An 11,516-nucleotide genomic window follows, 5' to 3' on the forward strand; every position below is an offset into this window, starting at 1 on the left:
GTGTAGCAGACCACAAACCTCCATGTCTATCGGCGCTTTAAAAATATGGTCGTGTCCAAAAAACAGAAGAAGGTGCAATTAAGGAAGAGAATTGAGAATGATAAATTTGATGTATCAAGAGCTGCAACAGGCAGTTTTAGAGAAAAAATAAGGACATATGGACTTGATGAAGATAGGAAATACTAATTATAACAAGGAAAATGCAACTTATAATAAGGGAAAAGATAACAAGTTATAACAAAGAAATCAGATACCATCCAGGTCCTGGAGCCCAAGTAAATTTGTTAACTGCTATCTTCAGAGTTATCCTTTGAGTAACACTTGCTGTTTTTGTAATAAGGACCCAGTTAGGCTTGAGTGCACAGAGGTGCTGGTGGACTATTCCACTCCAGCAATAGCTTCACATCCCCCTTGCAAGTGCGGCTCTCCCACCACCCGCCTCCTCAAAGAGGAATCAGAAAGTGTGGGCAGACAGGAAACCAAAGAGAGATGGATAATTCTCAGTTGCATGATTTAACCCAGGCTTCTCAGAATAAAAAATGAATAAATAGATTGAAAAGACTTCAGAAATCTAGCCAGTATCTTCATTTTGCAGACAGGAAGATGACACTCAAACTCATAAAGATCCCTGTCTTAGGCTCTTTATTCCACTCTAGTGGTTGGTACTCAACAGAGATGCATATCCAGGTCACCTGGGGAGGATTTTCAAAATACACATGGCCAGACCCACTCAAGATCAATAGAAGAGGAATGATACTTTGTGTATTTTGGGAAGGCTTACAAGTGGTTTTGATACTGTCCCTGATGGAGAAGTACTATAACATAGCTTTCAGCTTTGATATAGAAAAGCCCTCTGCATAGTCCAGAATGTAACCAAATAATAAATTGGAATATTAGTATCTTTGGAACAGTAAGACTGTCATCAGAGGACAAACAAGCATCTGGTGTATTTGCATTCCAGTATTTATGTCAGCTAGAAATTGGTAATTGAACCTGGCAGAACCAGTTATCTCAAAGATGTCCACTTGATGTCCACAGAACTACTTGATATTTCAGAAATAAAACAGTATTATGAATGCCATAGGAAAATCTCATTTTAGATATGAACACCTTAGAAATATTATTTCAGCTTTTCCTGGGAGATTTTAATCAGGATTCATGGACCTAGCACCTAATCAGTGGTTTGTATTAAACTCTGTTCTAATACGACAATGCACTTGATGAATTAAGAAAATATTCTGCAGAGTAAAATTAGTATCAAAATTAAGTTTTCAGATGTTCTTTTGGGGATTTTGATTCTTTCTCTCTTTGCTGTGCTATGTTACAGAAATGGAACATCGATCAGTTAAAAAGGCTGGCATTGAGGTCCAGGAAATCAAAGGTTGGTCAGGTTCCTCTTATGACTGTGAAACCCAAAGCTATTCGTGTTGAATTATTTTATGGCCCTTGATTGCATTTAAAAGTTGTCAAGCTAAAAATATAATATAATATGATCAATTATCAATAACTTCTACATACTGAGCCTTTAAACCTGCATGTTGCCACTGCTTTTTCTGATAAATGGAGTAGTAATAATGAGCTCAAATTCACTGATGGAAAGTGACTGAGGATGTAAGAAATCTATAATGAATGGACCAGAAACACTCAGAGAGGAAAAAAAAGTAAGTTAGTAACTTTTGTAAGTATGTTAACCTCAGGCAAGCTGAAAAATACCATTCAGCCTACTGGAAAAGGCCTTTTTCTTAATGGCCTCTAATCTAAAGGAGTGAAAAATATCTTTGGGGAGTTAATACCATAAGGCCCTGAAAAGATTAGCTGCTCCCTAAGCTCTTAGTACAGTTCAGCCCCAACCTTTACTGTGGGCCATCTATGTGGTAAGGTACTACAGCAGGTTTAAGGAAGTGAAACTGTGCCTGACTTCAGGAGACTTAAAGCCTGTAAGGAATGTGTGTGTATATGTACAAATAAGTGTATCATTGGTATATACTATCAGGAATGGGAGAATGGGATTTAGCTACTGGTAAACAACCACTGGTTCATGTGGAATCCAAGTCAAATTATTTTCTCTTTTACCTAGGATCAGTCTATATTTGTACATTTTTCTACTATCTTCAGGCTTTTGACATCATCATGTGTAATTAAGAACTCACTAGAGGTACTCCTAATGTTTAAGTAGAAAAGTGATTCCATTATTAGTTGATTTATAAATGATTCACCCAGTTATTCAGACTTAACCCTAGGCTTACTTGTTTTCCTTTCTCATGAAAGCAGGTGGAAAAGAGATGAAAAGAAGCAAGAACCAAGAGGGAGTTTAGGTATTTTATGTAGGCAGATAAGAAAATATAGCCGGCTCAAGGTTGAAAGGGGTAAGATACTATTATAAAATAAATAAGTAGTAACTGTTTGGCATTTGTAGAGATTCTATCCAGGTGACACTACTGAGTGGCATTCATACCACTCATTACCACTTCATTACTTTCCTGTAATGAAGAAGTTCCTGATTCCCTATTTTTTATTGTTATATATAGAGTTATTGGTAAATTCTTTTTGCCCTAGATTAAAGATGTTGGGAAAGGTATTATTATTATTATTATTATTATTATTATTATTATTAATAGCTATCACTTATGGAGCACAAACAGTAGGTTATACAAAAATTAACAAGTTTAATCCTTACACCAACCGTGTGGTAATTGCCATTATCCCCATTTTACCTCTGAGGAATTGAGGATCAGAATTAATACTATGATAATAAGTGGTAAAGCCAAGTTTTAACCAATGTCTGTTTGAGGCCAAAGCCTGTGCTCTTAACCACTATTACTATACCACTGAGGACAAATGAATACCATCAATTCATTCACCATAAATGCTTCCAAGAACTACTGAGTTGTTTTTTTGGGGGCGGAGGGGTGGGGCGGGGAGGGAGATAATTTACTCTGAATCCTCTGTGATTCAAAATGGCTTCAAAACATTTCTGTTTAAGTAGATACCAACAACAACAAAAAGTCTAGTTTGTACTGGTTGGCCTATTGAGAATAATCCAACTGCACTGACCTTCTCTTGGCTGGCCAGTGAGGGATGAATGATGCTCTCCCATCCATCATTTTTCCTCTCCTTGGTGCACACCGCTGAGTCCATTTGGTTGGAAAACCTCCCAGCCTTGCAGTAGAATGCAGCAGTTCAAATAGTAAATTTTATTGAAATGTCTCATGACAGTCCTGTTTTAACACTTAGGAATACCCAAACTCAAATGAAGTAATTCTCTTACTTCCTCTTTGAACCCGTATGACTCTCATTAAACCTTTTTGTTGTTGTTGTTAAGGTCATTTCCTTTCTACGAAAAGGAATATAAATCATGCTGGTTCTCCAAAGTTTGTCTCTTATCAAAATCTGGAAGCTTAATTTAAATCACCTGTTAGCAAAGAGAGGGAGAAACAACATCACAAAATTAATAGTGCTATAGATACATGTTAAATGTAAATTTCCAAAGTTGAGTAAACCTTGATGACACTTATCCCCACTGTAAACGATTGTACAACTGATCAGCAGTAGCAGAGTCTCAGAACTAGGGAGCTGCAGGGATAAGAGAATTAGTGATGATAAGAAATTTAGGAAAGAGATTTAAATTTTCAAATTAAGTTACCAAGGATAAAACAGATATGCCAATATTCCACCAATAGCATAGCCTTCACTCCTCCCTCACTCCACAATGAAAGATGATGATGGTGAATCAGTGTCAAGAAAATAAAAAGAAACTCTCCGCTGCAGTTAGCATTTTAGGCCTTACAGAGAACAACACATTGTAGGGGAAGCACATTGCGTTAAAAAAAAATTATCTCATTGTGTCTAAATGCACTTCTCATGTCTTCTAAAGTGTTACTTGCTAGTATGCCATCTAGAAGCCTTCAGCCTTCAGTTCTGTGATGACCTGGATAATAATCACTGTGTTGCTGTATTATGAATGTCTCTCCTTTCCTATCCCAGTTAATCCATTTCCAAGTGGTCTCTGGGCTTCTCCCCCACCATCAAGGGGAGGGAGACAGGCACAGGTTTGTATGTGTGAGCTCATACAGGAATGCACCTTGCTTACCTTTCTAAATGCATTGCTTTAAAGAAAAAGGGGGGTGAAAAACTTCTTATATATCAGCTTATCAAAATCATTTATTCTCAAGTATCTATAGAGATGCCAGAGGAGCTTATTTGAAGACATTTTTGTTCTAGATTAAAAACATCTGGCATCTTGTATGACAGAACAATGTCAAAACTAGGTAACCCCTATCTGCCAGGAGACCCAGGGCCTGGCTAATCTTAGAGCTTCTTCACTCCTCCTACATCAGGGATGCTCCAAACTTCTGAGGTTTTTAATAAAAGAATTTAGGATAAAATGTAAATGTAGCTTAATTTGAATGGTTCTTTATGCTTTGAATGGAATTCTTAGAATGTTAAGTGATAACTATTGTTTAAGGCTTTTTTCTCCATTTATAAAGGTACCTGAGAAGAGCAGGAATATTGCTTTTTTTTTTTTAGGCTGGAAAATTTTTTATTTTTATTTTCTTTTCTTAAAATGTAGAGCATCTTTTAAAATCTAAACCTGCTTCAGCTGATTCCAAAAGTTAGAATGTTCAAGTTTTTTTAGTAGATGACACTCGAAGTACCAGAAGGGGTGTGGAAATCAAGAATTTCTAAAGTGTATTGTGTGTATCTTAGCAAGTTTATTACCTCATTCTCACCATACTTTCTTTGAATGCTAAACTGATTCTTTTAGTCTGTCACCTACTTTATCCATAGTTCTTCTTTCTGTTTAATAGAGCCCAGTCCTGCATTATAAAAGAAACTAGATATGAGCTGACAGGCATTGCCTTAGGTGTAGGTAAACCTACTAATGACAGATAGGAAATGCTAGGTAACTTCTCTGGTTATAGTTGCCTTCAAATAGAAACAAACTCTTCTTCCAAGGCAAAAAGTTCTTCACTGCCAGTCTACAACTTTGGCCTATGTTTTTAAAATCTTATCATTTATTTATTGTTCTCTTCCTGCTTAAATATAGAATAACCTTAAATTTTGAACAACTGCATACATTTTCTACAGTAATGAAGAAGATAAAATAGTGGTAAGGAAAAGTGAGAATCACACTTATATTCCTCTTGGAAATTGAGACTTAGAAAGTTTAATTTGAATCTCTAGACATACAAACCAGTCCCTTTCCTTCCCTCCTGCTGAAGTTTCAAGGACCACTCCATTTGACAAAGGAAGAGAAATAATGGTCTCTCCTTAACCACAGTACAGGGAAAGAAACGAAGACTATGACAGACCATCTGTAAAATGGTGATAATAATAGTACCCACTGATAGGCTTGGTGTGATGATTAAATGAGAACAATGCCTGACATAGCATTAAGTGCTCAGTAGACATAATTGAGACTGTGAAGGAGGCTGGCTCAGAACATTGAAGCAAAAAGCTTGGACTTGCCACTTGTGTATATCGTAAATTGTGTTTACAGTGTCTTAAGTAATTTAAGAAACACTTCCTTGGAGAAGCTATTAAGCTGTGTCTATGTATATTAAAGATTAACAAATTTACAAGAGGCAATATGATTCACTATATATCATAGGGCAGTGGGCACACCAAGCTATTGAAGTTCCAGAAACCTTGTGAGCAAACATGGTTGTAACTTCTGGGCTTTACACACTAGGGTTTTTGTACCAACACACATACGTGCTTCTTGGGGGTAAGAATGTCAAAGGCTCAACCTCATTTTTACATCAGCATTTATTAAGATCCCTGCAGCAGCTTAGTATTCTTGCATCAGTTTCCCAAACAGTACTGAAGGCCTGATATCTACCCAATACCAGCCCATATTACAGATTAGTTGTATAAGTTATTTTCATCAACAGCAGAAGGATATACAGTGCATCTGTGTGCACTTACAGTTTGCTGGCAACTGTAGAAAAAAAACTTGAAAAGGACACACTTCTTCTTCCCAGTTTGTATTCCTAGAATTAATGTGTACAACTATGCATATGGTAAAGCAGTAATTCACTGAGCATGAAAGAGATTTATAAACTAAAGCTATAAGGAAACAAATACTTATTAAACACTTAACTTGATAACGTTTACACTCAGCAGTTTTATGAAGGAGTTATTATTATTGCAGTTTTACAGATGAGGTTACTACAGCCCAGATCAGTTAAGTAACTTGCCCAAAGTTACACAGCTAGTTACACGAGGACCTGGGATTAGAGCCCAGATTCATTTGACTCCAGTCTACACACCGATTCTGTTGCCTACATCATGCTGCCTGGTAATTTTACCTTTGAAACCATGGGAAAAGGAGGATATATTTTTGTAGACTTATAGCTAAAAAAGGAAAGAAGCTTAGAACCAAAAAAAAAAAAAAAACCAATATAAAGGTGAAAAACCATTCAATGGAAATTACTAATCATAATACATACTGCCAGCTTGGTAGATTCAGATGTTGAAACATGAACCCCACATGCATTGTACTCAACAAGTTCTTCGTGTGCAGCTGTTGATTTGCCTGGGTAGGGGTGGATGGGTGGGTTTTGGAATCTTTGAGTCAGTTGAATATTGTGAACTCTTCTTTCCCTGAAGAATCCGAGGCAGTTGTTGAAACCAAAATGGAGAACAAACCCACCTCCTCAGAATTACAGAAGATACAAGAGAAACAGAAACTGATCAAAGAGCCAGACTCCGGAGTGCCTGTTGTTCTCATTACAACCCTTCTGGTTATTCCGGTGGTTGTCCTGTTGGCCATTGCCGTATTTATTCGGTGGAAAAAATCAAGGGCCTTTGGAGGCAAGTAAAATGAGCCCCTTGAACTTGGAACTTACTTTTGAAAGAGTGTTTGGCCTTTTTGTCCTCAAAGTTCGGTTGTGATTTTTTTTTCAGTGTTTTTCTTTTTAAGTGCTCTCTACCTTTTTTAACAATATTGTCCATGTTCCAAATATTGTCTATAGTTAGTATCATAGTAGAAAATATATCTGGAGTCTCAGAAATTTGGGTAGTTAGATTAAAATATAACATTTAATATTGCCTTTTAGCACCTGGCTTAAGCCCAATTAATATCTCCATATGAAACTATATAGATAAGTCGAGTTGGGGTAAATTAGCTGAAGGGTCAGGAAGGAGGAGACCCTTGCCATTAGAAACAGGCTCAGTCTTCAAAGTGGCGGGGTCAGTTATTTGTATTTCCTCCCCCAGTCCTGGCTCTAGCCCTTAGTGACATGACCTTGGGCAAGTTACTTAACCTCTCTAAGCCACGGTTTCCTCATTTATAAAGTGGGAATAAAAGACAAGGTCGTGTGAGGATTAAATGAAACAATGTACATAAAGCATTTATCACAGCACCTGGTACCTAGTAAGTGCTTGTTATTAATACCACCAGTGATTATGAGGAATAATCATTGTTAAAAATTAATAAAAGTGATAAGAAGTCAAAAAAGACATCTTAAAATCTCAGCTTTCTTAGGAAACCAACTGTTTCTATAAGAAACCATTCAGTAGTTTTTAGATAGTCACAGTTTATGCCATCAGCCTTCCCTAGCCAACGAAGGCAGGGTTTAATACTTAGTCAGTATTTTATAAAATCATTATTATATGTATAATATTTAGTATAACATTAGTAGAAAATCCAGGAGCTGAGTTCCTTTTAGGACACCCAAACAAGAAAACAAATAATCCGACCTGAGCTTCTCACCTCTCAGGAGCAGCCCCTTGGCTGGGTCCCCAGGTCCAAAGGCCCGAGTCTACAGCTGTGTCTGGGAAGGAATCCATGGGCCAGAGCAGGAGGCAGCATTTGATCAAGAAACAGCATCTGATTCTGTTTTAGGCCAAGGCAGCCATGGCAGGGACTCGGTGCTCATGGCAAGGCCCTGACACAGAAAAGGACACAAACAAAACCAGAGGATTCAATTTAATAGGTTATAAAAGGGAATTTTTCTAGGACTTTTTTACTTTTCATCTGCAATCAATAAAGCTCTGCACAAACACACTTAGCTCTTCCTAAAAAAGACTTCTGTTGAGTCCCTGTTATGGGTAGGGAAGTAGAGGCAAAGGTAAACGTAGGCGTTATCTTCATGGAATTAGTGATAGCTTCAAAAGAACACAATTTTGTATGTTTACTGATGTATCCCCAGTACAGATAACAGTTTCTGGTATTAGGGGTTCAATAAATAATTGTTAGAAGAATGACTGAGGAAATAAATGGAGCTTACAGAATAGATGACACATGAGATGACACATAAAAGTTATAATCATGAGTGGGAAGTACAGTGATAAATACTTGCCAGGAGTACCAGGAACTCGTGGGGCCAAAGGCCAGGTAGCAGGAGTGTTAGTAATCAACCCACACTGGACCAGGGAATGTCTGGGAAGTCAAGAAGTTCTGGTCTCTCCTTTTTGCTGTTAAGCATGTGACACAGCACTGTTACAGAGTGCTGGGCCTGCAGGAGTTGGGAAGGCAGCGACCCAAGTCAAACCATATGAAACTACCATTACTCAGTCACATTTTATTTAGAAAATTGCAGTTTTATATGTTTCAATCTAATCTAACATATTTAATTCTAAAAGGAGATCAGCCTCTCACATTTTTTCAACATTTGTTCTTGATTGACCTTATCCAATCTATGACAGTTTTTAGTAACCCTCATAAAGAGCCTTCTTTTTATTCAGCACACCCTTATTGCACATCAGCTCCACACCAGACACTGTGCTTGGCTCAAGGGATGCAAAACCAACTAAGAATTCTCCTGCATCTTTGTAGAATTTAATAGTCTAATTTGTTGGCTTTCTAACAGTCTTATCAGATTCTGCTTCCCTTCTTACCCACTATGCTACCTATCCTCTGTCATCTACCTGCTAGTTTTCTCCATCATGCTGCCTCTATTCCTGGTTAGAGACTTCATAGGTGGACCCTGAGCCTTGCTTCCCTGACCACAGCCCTTAAGGAGTGGTGGAAGGCGGGGCAGAGAGTGCAGGAAGATACACAGCAATTGGAAAAAATGAAGTCCAGCGTGAGTTCCGCCTCCCCATCAGGAAAGAAAGTTTACCTTTTATGGAAATGGGAAGCCCCGTGGAGAGCATTTGAGTCACCTTTTATGATCGAAACCCTCAGGATTTCAGGTGCTTCACCTTCATTTAAGTTTTATATAGAAAGAAAGGATGTACATTAACCCAAAGCTTTCTCAAGCAGGACATGCACTGTTCTTCGTAGAAACACTAAAGCCTAAGACAAATATTTCTAAATTATAACAACCAAAAAAGTACAAATTTTTACAAATTATTGGTTATTTAATTTTGCCCTAATAAAAATAACTAATATTTATTGAACACTTACTGTATAAGTACAAGACCCTGTTCTAAGCATGTCACATACCATATCCCATCTAAAACTTAGAGATAGGTGGAGCTCGTAATTGATCCCTCCTTACTCAGAGGAGAAAACTGAGGCTCAGAGAAGTAATTTGTGGAGATTGCACAGACTGTTAAGGGACAGGCAGGCATCTAACCCGGCTTTGGCCCTTTTATACGTCACAATACTATCTTACCTTTTTTTCCTCGGAATTGCGTACAAACAAGAGCCAGGCCTTATTAATCATTTATGAATTACTGATTTTGTATTGAAAATTGAGCCCATGGATTGAGGAGGGTGACTGGGACTCATTTTGAAATGTGCCATCTTTTTCTAGCAGATTCTGAACACAAACTCGAGGCAAGTTCAGGAAGAGTGCTGGGAAAACTTAGAGGTATGCCTGTGACCTTTTAGAATCCTTCATGTTTGGTTCCAAGTTGACAAGCTGATTGATATCTTTTAAAGAGCAAGGAAAACTATTTTTTATTTTCTGTCTGAAAATTAAACTCCTCATGTGCAGCATAGCATCACCCCATAAACTAAACCAAAATGTGTGACTCCGGCGGCAAATTTCCCAGTTTCATTTTTTTCCACCTTGCCATTCTGTATTATCTAATTCTCTTCCCCCTGCCTTTTATCTGACTTCATTTGTCTTCCGTAAATTTTCTGTCATCCCTTTTGGCATGTCAGCACTTGTCATAGTGAAGATGACCTTTACATAAAGTCATTGAAATGAAGAGCTGCTGGTGGGATGCCAGTTCCCCAGAGCCCAGGAAAAGCAGGAGGTGAAAAGTGAATCTGAAATAGACCTACAGAAACACGTAGTCCTCAGGAGCTTTGTTTTTTTCTTATATATTTGAATAAATGCATGAAGTATCTTTCTGACTTTGTGGAATAAGTATTTCTGTACGTCAATCTTTTTTCTTTCTTTTTTGTTAGTATCTACCCTTTCTCATCCCCAACTTCTTTGTTTAAGAATTTACCAAGAAACCAAGAATCATTGGTGCAAACTCTACCTATGTTCTTGTTTTCTTTCTTCAGGAAAGGGAAGTGGAGGCTTAAACCTTGGAAATTTCTTTGCAAGCCGTAAAGGCTACAGTCGAAAAGGGTTTGACCGCCTTAGCACCGAAGGCAGCGACCAGGAGAAAGACGAAGATGAGGGAAGCGAATCAGAAGAGGAGTACTCGGCACCTCTGCCTGCACCCACATCTTCCTCCTCCTGAAAACAGGGCTTTGATTCGGATTCCTTTCCCTTTAGCACGTTTAGAGTTTTGTGTATTTAATTGTAAACTGTACTAGTCTACGTGGGACTGTACACATTTTATTTACTTCGTTTGGGTTTAGTTGGCTTCTGTTTCTAGTTGAGGAGTTTCCTAAAGGCTCACAACAGTGCCATTGTCTTTATATGAACATAGACTAGAGAAGCAGCCCTCTTCTTCCATCACACTACTAATTTAATGATGGGAGGTTTGCTCATTTACATTTTCGAGACTTTTCCGTGGATGTAAATAACCCCATTCTCTGCTTGAACACAGTATATTCCCAAAAGCGCTTCCATTGCCAGTCTCTTTCTTTGGTGCCTTTCCTGTTCAGCATCCTCAACTTGTGGCAGTAAAGAGAAACTCTGTGCTACATGATGACAAAGCTGCTAAATCTCCTATTTTTTTAAAATCACTAGCATTTTATTGCAACGAGGGAAAGAAAAAGTCTCTATTTAAATTCTTTTTAAATTTTCTCCTTCAGTTGGCGTGTTTTTGGGATGTCTTATTTTTAGATGGTTACACTGTTAGAACACTATTTTCAGAATCTGAATGTAATTTGTGTAATAAAGTGTTTTCAGAGCATTAGCTGTCAAAGTGTATTTTGCAGTTTTTGCATATTTGCAGGGTTTTGTATACAATTTTTGTAATAATTACACAAACCCCAGATATAGTGAAACCTACTCAATGTCTTCAACCAAAGGAAATGTGTTGTATTGTATTAAAATTAAAAAGATATTTTGTTATGTAGCCGATATAAATTAAAAAGCAGCCTAAGATACATGTGTAAAACCAGGCTCTCTTTTAAAATTCAAAGATAGTTTTTGGCTGTATGTCAATCATAAGGGAAATACTTTAATAAAAGGTGATCATAGCTAAGAGGAAAA

General features: G+C 37.6%; 1 protein-coding gene and 1 long non-coding RNA gene across 25 annotated transcripts in view; both read left to right on the forward strand.

Annotated features, from left to right (window-relative positions):
• PAM (peptidylglycine alpha-amidating monooxygenase) overlaps nt 1-11,516 on the forward strand; it is a 230,909-nt gene extending 219,393 nt beyond the window's left edge. For 3 of the 24 annotated variants that reach the window (XM_011378482.1, XM_011378508.1, XM_011378593.1), the window contains 4 exons: nt 1,328-1,381; nt 6,613-6,816; nt 9,708-9,764; nt 10,412-11,516. In XM_011378482.1, the coding sequence (XP_011376784.1) occupies nt 1,328-1,381; nt 6,613-6,816; nt 9,708-9,764; nt 10,412-10,593 (497 nt within the window). In that variant the 3' untranslated portion in view covers nt 10,594-11,516. The remainder of the gene's footprint in view (nt 1-1,327; nt 1,382-6,612; nt 6,817-9,707; nt 9,765-10,411) is intronic. The other 21 variants (XM_011378551.1, XM_023523608.1, XM_011378640.1 and 18 more) reach the window with 13 other exon arrangements.
• On the forward strand, nt 1,393-6,409 carry LOC111731792. Its single transcript, XR_002777321.1, has 2 exons — nt 1,393-2,155; nt 2,269-6,409. It is a non-coding gene; the product is annotated as an uncharacterized LOC111731792 (long non-coding RNA).

This window comes from Pteropus vampyrus, unplaced genomic scaffold (assembly GCF_000151845.1).
Source record: "Pteropus vampyrus isolate Shadow unplaced genomic scaffold, Pvam_2.0 Scaffold11, whole genome shotgun sequence".
NCBI classification, from domain to species: Eukaryota; Metazoa; Chordata; class Mammalia; order Chiroptera; family Pteropodidae; genus Pteropus; species Pteropus vampyrus.